Source organism: Narcine bancroftii, chromosome 1 (assembly GCF_036971445.1).
Source record: "Narcine bancroftii isolate sNarBan1 chromosome 1, sNarBan1.hap1, whole genome shotgun sequence".
Lineage (NCBI taxonomy): Eukaryota > Metazoa > Chordata > Chondrichthyes > Torpediniformes > Narcinidae > Narcine > Narcine bancroftii.
In genome coordinates, this window is record NC_091469.1 from 286,266,000 (window position 1) to 286,280,989 (window position 14,990).

General features: G+C 39.6%; 1 protein-coding gene across 13 annotated transcripts in view; it reads left to right on the forward strand.

The window, feature by feature from the left end:
• The window catches only part of ccdc73 (coiled-coil domain containing 73), a 127,972-nt gene that overhangs the window by 91,553 nt on the left and 21,429 nt on the right, over positions 1 to 14,990 (forward strand). For 12 of the 13 annotated variants that reach the window (XM_069902608.1, XM_069902596.1, XM_069902603.1 and 9 more), the window contains 3 exons: positions 3,667 to 3,726; positions 6,492 to 6,596; positions 13,745 to 13,855. In XM_069902608.1, the coding sequence (XP_069758709.1) occupies positions 3,667 to 3,726; positions 6,492 to 6,596; positions 13,745 to 13,855 (276 nt within the window). The remainder of the gene's footprint in view (positions 1 to 3,666; positions 3,727 to 6,491; positions 6,597 to 13,744; positions 13,856 to 14,990) is intronic. The other variant, XM_069902629.1, reaches the window with a different exon arrangement.

Sequence of the window (14,990 nt, forward strand, 5' to 3'; positions counted from 1 at the left end):
ACTCCAACCTGCCACATGGCATGGAGCACCACATAGACTGCTGGCTCTCCGGTGCATGCATGAGCCTGGCGCCTCCCGCCAGACAAGCTCCAACAAGCTAAGGCCGAGTTCGCTGCTATGGAGGAATTGGGGATTGTCCACCGTTCCAACAGGTCGTGGGCCTCCTCACTCCACATGGTGCAGAAGAGCTCTGGCAGTTTGCGTCCGTGTGGCGACTACCAATGCCTAAATGAGGCGACGGTCCTGGACAGGTACCCCATCCCACACGTCCAAGATTTCGCCATGAGTCTACAGGGCTGCAGAGTATTCTCCAAAGTGGATCTCACCAAATCCTGGTACACCCCAGCGATGTCCAGAAGATGGCCATCATCACATTCTTTGAATTCCGAAGAATGCCTTTCGGACTCAAAATCATAGGCCAGACATTCCAGCGACTAATGGACATGGTCAGCAGGGACCTCGACTTCATCTTCGTTTATCTAGACGACATTCTCATCACCAGCCCCAACGCCAACACCCACAGAACACACCTCATCCGCTGGTTCAATAGACTGCAGCAGTTCGGGCTCATGGTGAACCCGGCCAAGTGCCAGTTTGACCTGCAAACAATAGACTTCCTGGGGAACCGGATCATCCCAGAGGGCACCATGCCACTGCCCGACAAGGTGGAGGCCATTCAGAACTTCCCTGAGCCAAGAACAACCAAAGGTCTATAGGAGTTCCTGGGAATGGTCAACTTCTACCATTGCTTCTTCCCAGGAGCGGCCACCCTCATGCAGCCCCTGTTCGGCCTCATCAAACTTGGCGACAAAATGCTTCAATGGACGCTGGAAGCCATGGAAGTTTTCCACACTACCAAGCCACAGTACTGGCACACCCATATCCCACCTCCCCCTGGTCCTCACATTGGACACTTCATACAGAGCAGTGGGCGAGGTGCTTGAACAATGGGTTGACAAGCACTGGCGACCCCTCGACTTCTTCAGTAAGCGCCTCTGAACACCAGAGCTCAAATATAGCACCTTTGACCGCGAACTGCTGGCCTTGTACTTGGCAATATGACACTTCCACTTCATGCTAGAGGGGATAGTGTTCACCACCTATATAGACCACAAACTGTTGACTAGTACTGAGCATGTTGACGTGGACATGTTCGAACCTGAATTGTGTTGGCTCTAAAGTCTGTCGGGGGCTTTGGTGTGCCGATACACCTTGGCATGCTGGCACTGTGAGCAGGTTCGAGCCCACAGGGTAATGTCTCGGCGGAGTTCTTGCCACATGAACTTCTCCGAGAGCAGACGGACCATGGATCTTATGGAGGGGTGGTAGGCAAGACAACAATGGCACCTCTCCTACATATCAGAATTCACCATGGATATCCACCATGTTGCCGGCAAGGCCAATGTAGTAGCCAACATGCTGTCCTGGCCCGCTGTCACCACAACCTGTGAAGGGTTTGACTTTGCCCAGCTCGCCAAGGAAGAAAGGGAGTACGCAGACATCCACGCATACCACACAGCTATCACCAGCCTGAAGGTCAGAAATTCTGCCCCGCACCAAGAGAATCGACTCTGCTGTACAACATCTCTACCGGGTTCCCAAGGCCGATCCAACCGCAACCTGGCAATGGCGGGTTTTCGACCAGATCCATGGCTTATCTCACCCCTCCATAAGATCCATGGTCCGTCTGCTCTCGGAGAAGTTCATGTGGCAAGGACTCCGCCGAGACATTACGCTGTGGGCTCGAACCTGCTCACAGTGCCAGCACGCCAAGGTGCATCGGCACACCAAAGCCCCTGACAGGCTTTAGAGCCAACACAATTCAGGTTCGAACATGTCCACGTCAACATCGTCAGCCCCCTCCCTGTGACGCAAGGTATGAGGTACCTGTTCACGACTATTAACAGATTCACCTGCTGTCCAGAAGCAATACCCATGGCTGCGTGCGACACAGAGACGTGTACTTGGGCCTTCCTCGCCACCTGGGTCAGGCGTTTCAGAACCCCAACCCACATCGAGACCGAGGAGTTCAGTTCACCTCCTCCCTCTGGTCCAACCTGGCGAAATTTTGCAGCAGCCAGGTCCAACATATGACAGCCTACCATCCCCAAGCAAATGGACTGGTCGAACAGTTCCACCGCCGATGTTGAAAGCCTGACTGACTCGGACAAACCGATGGACGAACTCTTGTGGGTACTGCTCAGGATCTGCATGGCACCAAAGGAGAACCTGCCAGCATCATCCGCAGAGATGGTATACAGCGCACTGCTCTCCATCCCAGGGGAAACTACATCTCAACCCGCCCCACCCCCCCAGCCCACAGACCAGTGCATTAGACGTTCCTGCACAGGCTGAGAGAGAAAGTGGGTGGACAACCTGCCACTGTCCAAACATGGCTCACCACCCAGCCACATTCCAGTGGATCTGCAGTCCACCCACTACGTTTTCGTATGCAGAGGACAGCAAGAAAGGCCCCTTCAAGGTACTGCAGAGAGACGGCATGGTGTTCACATTGGACATTGGTGGCCGACAGGACAAATTACCTGGACTCCGACCTTCCAGGCCCGGACCCCCGGGGTCAAACACAGAGATAGACTGCCCAAATACTACAAGCCAGACTGCTCAGAGAACGGCAACGATTCTGGAGGGGGTGGTGTAATGGGCTGAACAACCGAGGGAGTAAACGGGCAGAATCGCAACACATAGCTGGTCCAAGATGGCACAGGCTTCCCTTCACTGCCGAGAAGGAGCCCACACCTATCGCCATGTGCGGACTAAGGAGCCCTTAGCGGTCCGCCAGCCAGAGAGTGACACCACTACACGATGACATCACTTTGGAAGCCGACGGGTCTGTCACCAGAAATGGGTGGGCCAGCGCGGAGACGCAGTGAATTCAAACCAATAAAGTCATTCTTTGGGTCACCCTCGTACTGTGCGGACGTCTCTTTACTCAGTAGCACTGCCACAGCAATCGCTACAATACTTTATTTACTGGTGGCACAGAGCAGTGACCGAGGCAGTAAATTAATGACATTTTTTTCAGCCCCTCCATCTCTGTCAGTGGTATTTTTCTTTATCACACCACTGCCTCTGGTTTAGATGCTGGGATACTCACACAGGAAAATGAGAGAGTTATCTTAGGTGACTGTCACAACCATCCCTGAGATTGGCCAGGGAGAACTCCAGAAGCTTTGCAATGGCTTTTGCCATCTTGAGAATATGGAGAAATGATGCATGATGAAAATAGGTCAAGACTTTTTTGTACATCCTTGTATCCTTTGCATGCTTCCCAAACCACCATTGCCTCAGTGAGATGGGAGGCCTCCTGGTCTCAATATTTCCTTCTTCTTTGTGAATGGGTGCATGGATTACATTTTTCAGATTTTGATATTTAAGAAAATATTGGGCAGGTGCATGATGGGAGTGGTATGCAGGGATGTGGTCCGGGTGCAGGTCAGTAGGTCTAGGCAGAATAACAGTACAGCACAGAGTAGAAGGGCCAAAGGGCCTATTTCTGAGCTGTAGTGTTCTATGGTTCTAAGATGAGATACTCAAAAGTTCATGTCTTGCTACTTTTGAATACACTGCTTGTTAAAATTGTTCAATTTTTCCCTCATGGTTTTATGCTGATTGTGCAAAATATATAACTTTCACATTTTAATGCAGGAAATTGAGTTAAACAAGAAACTGTCTAAAGAAAAGTCAGCTGTTCAAGAAGAAAAACAGGTTGGGTTGAAACCATTTAGTAACAGAATTGATCTTGTTTGAGTTAAAAATCTGTAAAAGTAGACTGAAATGTTAACATTTTCATTTTTAATCCTAAATTATCATATGCACTCTCAACCTACTCATTGGATATGCTCATGTTGGCAACTGAAGGCAGACTTTTGGACAAATACATTTGTAATTTTGTTATCTACCAATATCATCAATAGTAATAACTGGTCCATACTTATTCAAATTTTTGTATCATGCCAACTCTTTAGAGCTTTCCTGCCAACAGCAATAAATAAAATTTATAAAGAAATGAGTTTTCACTAAAATTCTTCAGACCAGTATTATTTTCATTGGACTCTCATATGAATGGGGATACAACTTAAAGTGTAACAGTAAAAACAATATTGTTATCTGCCAGTAAATAATATAAAATTGACGATGGTTGACCACGTTGGTAATGGAAAGAATGTTACAGAGCAGCTAATGGGTGGCTTAAGATTGTGTTCTTCTATTTAGTTATCTTGTTGGTACAATATGATGTATGCCTGGCAAGAACAGATTTTTAAACGAATATTTCCACATGTTTAATTCAATTTGTTGTTTTTGTTTATTATAGATAAACTAATCAGTGCATTACGTAGTAATTATTAATCAGTAATTCATGTATGTTTCACAATTTTACTGAAAGAAATTTGGTCTTCTAGGGAAATGATAAATGAGAATCCCAACTAATTCCTTGTTTTGGCTCCTTGGCCTTGATCTTTTCTTTCCTTTTCCAATATGTTGAATCTGGATTCCCCACCTTTGAGGCAATGTTAATCAATGTATTACATATCTTTATGCATGAAAGAAAATAATCTTTCAGCATTTCACCTTTGCTTCTCTTGTTCATATTATCCCAATTACTGTGGAAACAATTTATCCCAATCTAATCAAAATTTTGATTACTTTAAATGTTCTCCTTGGCAATTTTGGTATAAGGAGTCTATCCCTAGGTGATCCTGTGTCTTTACATAATTTTACTGAAGTAAATCCTTTGTGGCCTCTCCAGAAGCCTGTGATGACCAGAAATAAATGCAATATTCAATTGTGACCTATCCCGTGATTTATACAAATATTATATAGTATGATTTAGTTTTATGGTCTATTCCTTCATTTATACAGCTGCAAACTTTCCTTCATTTTTCCAACAAGTTGGTCAACTTATTATGCCACCTTCAGAATTGTGAATCTTCAAATGTCTCACAATCAAACACCTAATTTTTCTTGCCAATGAATGTTTGAGATTCTGTAAAGATGAGCACTGAATTCGCGTATCTTCCATCAATTTGTACACAAAAAAGATGAACTTTTCATTCATCTCTTTATTACTTTCTGTATGATATCAGTACCTTGCCTTGACCACATAATAGAAGCTTCATTCCTTTGTGTAATATTTTGCAATATTTCTGTCAATACAAATCTCTCAAGTGAACAGTGAAATTATTCTGAAAGCAATTAAATTATGGGCTTACTTTATCAGCTGCAAGTTAACTCAACAGTTTTCATTGTGAGAGCTGTCACCACAAGTGGGAGTCGGGTTATATCAGGGTGAGAGCTGCCAGCAGAAATCTGGTCAGGAACTGCATTGAATTACTGGGTTTTTAATTGGCATTTGCTGTATCTCTTTTCTACCTACTCCATGTTCAGCTTCCTCACCAATCCATGGCCATCACTGCTTCTATTCCTGATCTGTTTTAAGTTGGATATTCCCTTTTATGGATTTGGCTTGAATTCAATTTTTATTTCTACTTTGCATGGACTAAATATAATCAATGAATGTTTGAGATTCTGTAAAGATGAGCACTGAATTCGCACTGAATACAAGTAGTAAAATTGAAAAAAGCTTTGTTGCCACTTGCAATTAATTTTGCCTTCAGTCATATACACATCTGCTTTTTCAAGTATTTAAAGGAAATATTTTTAAGGAAATTCATTTATATATTCAGTTTTATTTTCCTTTTATTTCTGATTTGGAATTCCTTAGGTTTAAATTATGAATTTGAAAACATTAAATATGTTTTGGAGTATTTAAAATTGTTTCATCCTTGGTTCTAATTTGAAAAACTGGGCAAAGACTAGAATAAAGAGGCAGTAGGTAATGAATGATTCAGCTTCTGCTTAAATGTTTGCAATTTATAAGATCTGATTAATCCATGGAATTTTTTTAACTACGTTTAACTGTGTCTTAGGCATTAATTACTTTAAAAATATGCAGAAAAGTGCAATTTTGAACTTAAGTTGTGGTGTATAATGTAAGAAATTGGAGCAAGAGTAGGCCACCTAGCCTATTGAGCCTGCTCCACCATTCAATAATTCAATGTTCTGGCCATGGACTCAGATTAAAACCTTACTGTTCCTCAGAACCCTTAGTTAAACCCTAAACTATTTAACAATCTATCTGAGTCTTAATTACTTTGAAGAAGGCTACCTCAGCTGCTTCATTTTGCAGAGAATTCCACAGATTATCTACTCACTGGGAGAAGTTCCTCATCTCTATTTTAAATCTGCTCCCCAAATATAGAGCTCTGTCCCCTAGTTCTTTTCTCATTTGCCAGTGGAAAGCATTTCCTATCTTCTCTTATCTACTTCTTTTATAATTTTATGCATGTGTATAAGATCCCTGCTTATTTGTCTAAACTAATACTGTAGGAAAATGTTTTCTTACTTCTGCTCTTCAAGTTACATTTTACATTAAAAATAAATTAAGATTTAAACTCGTTTGTTTTCATCAGGAAATTTTGAAGTTGTTTCAACAAACTCAGCAGCTGTTACAGCGACAGGAACTGGCACTAGGCAGAGCTGAAACTGAGCTGAAATATTTTGAAGAGAAGCATCAGGTCAGAATGTGTATAATATATTGTTTTTATTCATGCCACGTGTGAAATTTTCCAACAGTACTTTTATGATTAATTGTTAATAGATATGAGTACTGAAATTGATCTATTTTAGAACATTTTGATGCAACTAAAAAGCATTTTCTTCCCTTGGAATAATCACGCTAGAGAACATAATTACCCGTACCAGTGAGATTATTCATTTCAGCCTGCAATAGATTATAGAACAGTAGAGGACAGAGACAGGCCCTTCAGCTCATGTGTCTGAGCTGAACATGATGTCCAAATGTATTTCTTCAATGCACTTTAAAAAAAAAATTGTCAGTCATGCAAAACTAATTTAACCATATCTAACATATCTGCATTGTGGGTATATGACATTTATTGTAAGTTTATTCCTTATCTGATATTGGGAGTCAGGTCAGATCAGGGCTATCAATGAGAATTTGATCAGAAATAGTGGTAGGAGCATTGGAGGGTTAGGGGTACCAGTGGGAGTTCAGTTGAAACAAGACTGCCAACAGATATTGGATCTATTCCTGAATGAACTTTCTGGTGTTATAGATCTTGGAGATGGAAAATATTTGGCAGATAAACCCTACAATTTTGAAGTGTAACTTTGAAATATATAATTAAAAGAAACTTAATTGAATATCTTAGAATGCGTCCTGAATATAGGTTACAATTGTTTGCAGATTCATATCTTGTACTGGTCATGAGTTGAATCAGTGGACATTATTTTCTCAAACACCAGAGTTAATTAGAGCAATAATGGCAGAGTTAAAATAACTTAAGGGGTACTTTCTTGAAAAGATGATTACAAAATTATTTAAAAGCAATTGAATCTCTATTAGAACAAGCTTTGCTGATCATTTCTCTGTTTTAACTATCACAATAAAACTAGATCATAAGATTTTAACTTGTTATGATCAAACCATATGGTGTATGTAACCTTTTATAGCCCTCGAAACTAATGCCACATGCTCTTCCAATTGTGGCCCCATGAGTATCCTCAATTTTAGTTGCTCCATCATCAGTGAATGTGCCTTTTGTTTGTTGAGAATCTCAACTCTCGAATTCCTTCTCTGAGCCTCCATGATTCCATTTCCCTTTATTCCATTAAATCATTTGTAAAAATCAACCTCCTTGACAAATCTATCCAACCAATCCATCACAAGTCTTAACAGACCTTTAAATGATTGGGGATGTTTTATATGCTAAAGGTACTATATGAATGCAAATAGTGGATGTATTTCTAGTTCAAGATAAAAATAAACAGGGCAACAAGCAGCCGAGTGAGACAAAGTTGATTGCTCTTATGTAAATGGAGCTTGGGCAATTTGGGCTGTGGCCTCTTTTTATACTTCAAAGAGGTTGTATAAATAAATAATGACAGACCAAAACACAAGGCATGTGAACCTGTAGAAAGGAGAAAGTTACATAACAGAAATCTGAAAATTACACTTAAATAACAAATGAAATAGCCATTGCCTTTTTTTGTGTTTTAAATGTTTATTCAATGTTTTTAAAAATTGCTTTAGTAGTAACAATATTTCTATTGTTAAAATTGTGGTTTGAAATTTGGTCACACAATTTCACTGCTTTGCTTTCATGCATATTTTTGCTTTTTTAAAATAATTTTTTACTTTTCACACTATGAACCATATCAACCAAAATATGTACAAACGTTTCTCATTAAATTTACACAGTGGTCTTTTCTTCCTTTTTTTCCCCCTTTCCCTCCATCCCCTATACCCAGCTGTCTTGGGTAAACTTATACCTCTCATTTTGTTCGTTTTAGATTGGTAACAGTGTTTGAACTACCGAAAGAAAATAGACACACACACCGAGAGCAGTTCATGGGTGGTCCCAACAAAGACAGGGTATTGGCCAACATGCCAAACCCATCGTCTTTGGAAGTCCATCCTGGAATCAAGAACTGCTCAGGGCTCACCTCTTTCTTTTGGTAGTTCAAACACTGTGACCAATCTAAAACGAACAAAATGAGGGGTTTAAGTTTACCCAAGACAATTGGCGCTGCGAGCAGGGTTGGTCTCAAGATGTTTCGCCGAAAGAAAGAGGTGAGCCCTGAGCAGTTCTTGATTCCAGGATGGACTCAGCTTTTGAATTTGTAATAAACATTTGTATAATCTGAACTGCTCTTGGTGTGTGTGTCTATTTTCTTTCGGTAGCTCAAACACTGTGACCAATCTAAAACGAACAAAATGAGAAGTATAAGTTTACCCAAGACAATTGGCGCAGCAAGCAGGGTTGGTCTCAAGATGTTTCGCCGAAAGAAAGAGGTGAGCCCTGAGCAGTTCTTGATGAACTGCTCTCGGTGTGTGCGTCTATTTTCTTTCGGTAGTTCAAACACTGTGACCAATCTAAAACGAACAAAATGAGAGGTATAAGTTTACCCAAGACACCAGCCCCCTCCAAAACCCATAAATATTCAACATATACAATATAATAAAACCATAAAACAATATCTTCACACAAAGGAAAATAAACAAGAAAAATATTTTTGCTTTAATTGTCATTTCTTGCTTGGAGGTTGGAACAAAATCAACTTTGTGGCAAAATTGTAGACTTGAGTCATATTGATCATTATACTAAAAAAATATTAATAATTCTGTAGAAAAAGTGGTAGAAGCAGGGACAATTTTGACAGGTACGTGAACAGGAAAGGTTCGAAGAGATATATAGGCAGAATGCAGGCAAATCTTGGTTAGCATGGTCAAGTGGGGCCGAAGGACTTGTTTCTGTGCTGTAGAAATCTGACTAAAAACAAATGGTGGAAGCACTCAGCAACCTCTGTAGAAAGAGAAACAGAGTTAATAGCCTCTTTTAAACTGCAGCATCTGGGTCGCCCTCCTGAGACCCAGGTATGATTACTGGGTGCTCGAAGCACCTTTTAAATTGCAGGGGGATCTACCCATTAAATCACCAACCTGGCAATTTAAGAGGGATCTTACCCCCCCCACAATGATGTGTCATGTACTCACCGGAAGTACTGCTGGATGTTCAAATGCTGGCTGCCTGGCGACTCGCGCTTATAAGCACTGATGTCACTGGAATAAGCGGGTCAGCCATTTTCATTTTCAAATTGTCTATGGACGCGACCTAGGTAAGTTTAATTAGGATCCCTGACTACTTCTGAGGTAGGCCAAGGACCTGGTTTGATTCTGATGGGGTTGACCAGGCCAGACCCTTTCTAACTGCCACATAACTGGGGCATGGGTAGGCTGGCCCGTCTGCAGAACTGGTGGCCTCTCCCGCTAAGACCCCTAATAAAGGCCAAGAGTCCTAATCTCCTCCCCCATACCTGCCCTTGGACTTGAGCCAGCAGCATGCTGAGGCATGCTTGAATCTTTAGATCAATAAAGCCTTTTGCCCTTACTTTGTGTCTGTGAGTGGTCATTGATACTATTGTGGCGATAGGTTCTAAATGATGTAATTTGACTGATGTATCAATGGAAATAGCTAGTGAAAATTTGGACAAAGAAAAGTAAATCTATTGAATAAGAACAGTCTTAGAGTTATAGCAACAGTTGTGTAACACAAAGTTGTAGCCAGGAGGGTCTGTCCTAATGGAGAGAGAAAGATTTAAAAAATCAAATCACAGAATGACTGGTACAGACTGGGTAAGTGTAGAATTGATACTGCGCCCAGTTGGCTGCCAGGTTCTGTTCCTAAAGCCTACATTGAGCCTCCTCTTTATTCTTGGCTGCACAAATAGTGACTCATATGATCGACTCCAAGTTTGACTGGCTGCATTGTAATGGTAGTTCTACCCACAGTTGGCTGCCAGACTGAGCAGACATAAGTTCAATAATGGGGTATGCCCATCCATAGGAGAGTACTTTTACTCCATAATGGGTCAACAAAACTCCACTCTTTAAGAAGATAGCTTTCAATAAAATTCTGGGCATATGCTTCCAGGTTAACCATAAAATATTTTTGCTTGTGTATTTAAGGAAAATCTTACTTATGATCATCCCTGATTTCTGCAATTTATAATCATTTTTATTTTTAGTGACCGTGCTTTAGGTTTGGGTTTATTGTGGCAGGTACCAGGATGCAGTGATAGAAGTTGTGTTGTGAGCAGAGCAGTGGGAAGCTCATACACAGTACAGAGTCACAGAGGGAGATCAATTGGTACAGGGCAAAGGCAACATAAATTGTATTACTTTGTGATTTTTAAATGGTGGTCATTTTACAGATCAATTTCACAGTATTCTTGGAAATTTGAAAGAGTGCTCAGTTCTGGTTAATTTCTAATTATATCTATTTAATAGAATTACTTCATATTCAGTGAATCATCCCAAAAACATTCCAAACATTTACTCTTGAATGCATATTAATACAAGCAGTGCTTTTAATACTGTTGTGTAGTTAATGCTTTGTTTATGTTATCAGGGTCTTTTTGTTACTCCATTAAAATTATACTGAGATTCAACGGTCCCACAATGGTCCTTTAAATTATCCTTTGTTTTGTTTTGATTTATAAAAAATATGCATTGTAAATAAATATTTGCCTCAGCCCTGGAGATGTTGAAGACTTATAAATGTAGTTGTAACAAAATAACATGGAATACCAATGGTTCATGAATGAAATTAACTAAATGCAGAAGTGCTGAGAATGTACATTACCCTTGGAAATGAAGTAAGGTCATTGGTTGAGAAATCCTTTGGATGCTATTACTTTGCAAATATTTAGGTGTGAAAATTATCATTGTACCTAAATGATGTCGCATTGGTGGAGTTTTGTGACAAACAAATTTTGCTTAAGATTTATCTAGTGAATATGTAACCGAAGGTAGGCTTCCTGTAGAAAACCAAATCACTATATCAATGTCTTTGTGTTGAAGATGCATTTTCATCAGGAATGACAGTCACATTCAATTTCCGATGATCTACATCGGGATTCAACAATGTTTCATATGGAGATTGTCAAGGGGGGGGGGGGTGCATAGAATTGGAGGAACTCAATTTTAGGATAGAGGATTAGAGAAGTAGCGACAATAGACTAGAAACAATAGTTATGTATCAAATTACCATGAGAAATCTGCTTTCTCCCTCACAGAGTAGAGATCAATAGATTTTTAGATGTTAAAGATTGTAGGTTTGTAGGAAAGTAGAAAAAGGTATAAGATCAGCTATGATCTTGTTGAATGGCAGGGCAAGTGCAATGGCTCTCTGATATTCTCACATTATGAACTAGTACTGCAACTTTTCTGTTTTTCTCTAATTAGATGAAAGAAAGAGTATAACTGGGTAACCTGAGAATTCACCAAGACACCCTCTATTGCCCTGCTGTTGTCATCAGTAACTTGAAAATCAACTTGATCAGCCACATAAATACTGGATTTGTAAGAGAATAGGGCTGTAGGGCCACATCAGAAGAATCTCTGTTTTTGTATTGCACTTTGTGACAATATCTTGGAAGGAACATGGAATTTGAAAGTAATTTACTCTGATACTAAAAATATTAATGTTATTCCATTTCCTGGAAACTAAATATTATTAAAATGAAAGCCATGAAAAGGCTGACAATGGGTTTAAGTCTTGAACTGCAGTTTATTTGTGCATTCCTGCCCCCACAGTACTTTCTTGACCAAGCTTGGCTTACTTGTATGATAGTAATATATGGCACAAGATCCTGTTGCCAAGCAAGGTGTTGCCATTTGGAATTGGGACAAGTTGAGGCAGTGATCGATACGAGATAAGTTAAATCAGGGATGGGTTAGTGTTCGGAAGTTCTGGTCCAGTAAATTTTGAACAAAGTCTGAGAGCAGAACAAAATAACTTCAACATTGTGTTTTGAGATAGATGCATTACATGTTGATTAAGAATAAAACAATCTTGCCAAGGGCTATCTCTTTTGAAACGCTAAACGAGCCTCAATTAAAATTGTGTGCAGTCTCTTGCATGTGTGTGCGAATGAGGAAGAAATGTAAGTAATTAGATATGTTGGTGAGAGGATTTATACACAGAACTGAGTTCTGCTGAGATCATCTCAAATCTTGCAGTGGATATCAATAAAACATTCCCTATAGAATTAATCCACAGACATTAAAGAACTCAAGTATGACAGCAGTTTACATTATTAAAGCTATGTGCCCAAATATAAAAGACAGAATATTGCAGAGGCAGGATATCTCTAATAATTTTATAGTTTGTTTTAAAAAAAAGATAAAATATGAAATTGAAATTGGTCAAATATTCGGTTTTGTATGTCAAAAGTATAGCATTTGCTGAATTAATTGGTTTAAGGAGATGCAATGAACATCAAACAGGATAACACAAGAACAGGCCATCTGTGCCAGTCATGATGTCAAATTAAACTAATCCCATCTGCCTGCACATGATCCATATCCATCAATTCTGATAACTAGTTTGTTATCATATATTTTGTATAATGTACACATGCACCAAAATTCTTGCTGCAGCCAAACAGGTACTTCGTAACAGGTACTGAATGCTCATGTACCTGTTTAAATGTGGATGAATTATAAAAGGTGAGCTTTTAAACAATTGCCATCACTAATTAAAATAGTTTGTAATTGTTCGTCATTTAAAAAATATTTTTGCTGTATTGATAAGTAGAGTGTAGCAACGCTATATAGTTTTTCTTGTTAAATAATGCTTCAATTGACCAATGGAGAAGCATGTAAACATTCCAGTAATTGTATTAATTACACTTTCACTTGAAAGACATGCAATTTTCATTCAACTTTTAATTTATTTTGCTTGCTGTATATTAGATTAGTCCAAAGTCTACCTCTTGTAACATAGCTCAGCATTTTATGTTGCTTAGCCAAGCACATTAGAAGTTGCTCACTGAAACAGCGAGTTACAGCAGATATGTTTATTATACCTATTACTGACATTGGTTTTATGAAAAGGCCATCATTTTTCACTCCATGTACTCCTCCAGATTTCCATGAGCCAAGTCAGATGTATATTTCTTAAATTTGGTAGTCTGCTAATTTATGAAATTAATTGGCAACGTGGCAGATCAACTCTAATCTTTATTGAAGCACAAATCTATTAGAAGCAATGTACAAGAACTATGTAGTGGTGAGAGAGAGATCACATAAGACTAAGAATGGTGTATTAATTTTCTGGGGCAATTAATTTTATGGCAGGGCCTGGAAAGGGATAATGAGCTACTCCGGGAGAAGGCAAAAGAAAATGAAGATAAATGTCAGATCCTTGAGAGAGAAAATGAAAAGTCTACAGGTCAATGGAAAAAGGAGGTAATAGGAATTAAAATAATGCAAAATTTATAAATATTTAATTTTTGAACTGCTTTTATTACAATTGCAGAATGGTCAGCTTCAAATGTTTTAGTGTCTTCCACACACACCCTCGCCCACAAACCCCCACCCCCCACCCCCAATGATTCTATGCAGGATCAGAAAACTCTTCTGACATCCTTTCACAGAAATGTTGATGAGAAGTCATTTACTTTTACTGGAGGTTGACTTTGGAAGTCTTCTTTCTTTAAAAAATACTTTATTGCTTAACACCCAATACCTCTTTTCTCTCGCAATACCCACTCTTCTGTACCCGACGTACAGCTCCTATTTTTGCCTACCTGGCTGAGGGAAGCAATCTGTCATGTGTCCACCTGGTTTTCCTGTCTATAGGTCCATGTAGTTTAAGTTGAGCTTTAGTTTTCTTTTTGGCCCTTCGCCAAAACTGTATAATTATGCAGATTTCCAAGATTATTCTGAATGATAAACCATCCCCAGTACACACTCCTCATTCCAAGTAATTGTGCTTCTAAATCCCTCTCCTTCAACTTTTCACCCTTAATTCTAACCATAATGGAGTGGACTTCAAGGCTGACTTTGCCTTAAATGGGGACAGTCCATGCACTGACATTGCATTCCTAAATCCACCACACAATAATCTTACAGTTTCTGATAATCTTTCCTGTGTTCTTCAAGCTCATCTTCTGTACAAGACATGTAACCAACTCTTCAATGCTTCTTGCCAATCCTTGTATTTGATACTCAAGCTGGAATATAAATAATGGCTTCTTATATAGTTTAAAACTGCCCGCAAACATTGCCTATTTAAAAAATAAACCAATCTTGACACCATCTTCAGCTGTAGATCCATCATCAAGTTATCCATCCATCCTCAGTAATTCCTTTCACTTGGATATGCTGGTACTTTAGGCTGCTTTGAGCCTCTATATTGCTTTGTACTTACCTATACAAACTAAACAGTACATTGTGGCAACATATTCCCTTCACTTTCTCAGTCTATTCACTCACTCATATGTACAACTGACTACCACATTACCAGACTGCTAGTCATAAGAAGAGACCCACATTTTACATACATAGGATGAATCACACCATTCTACTTTCTGTTACATTA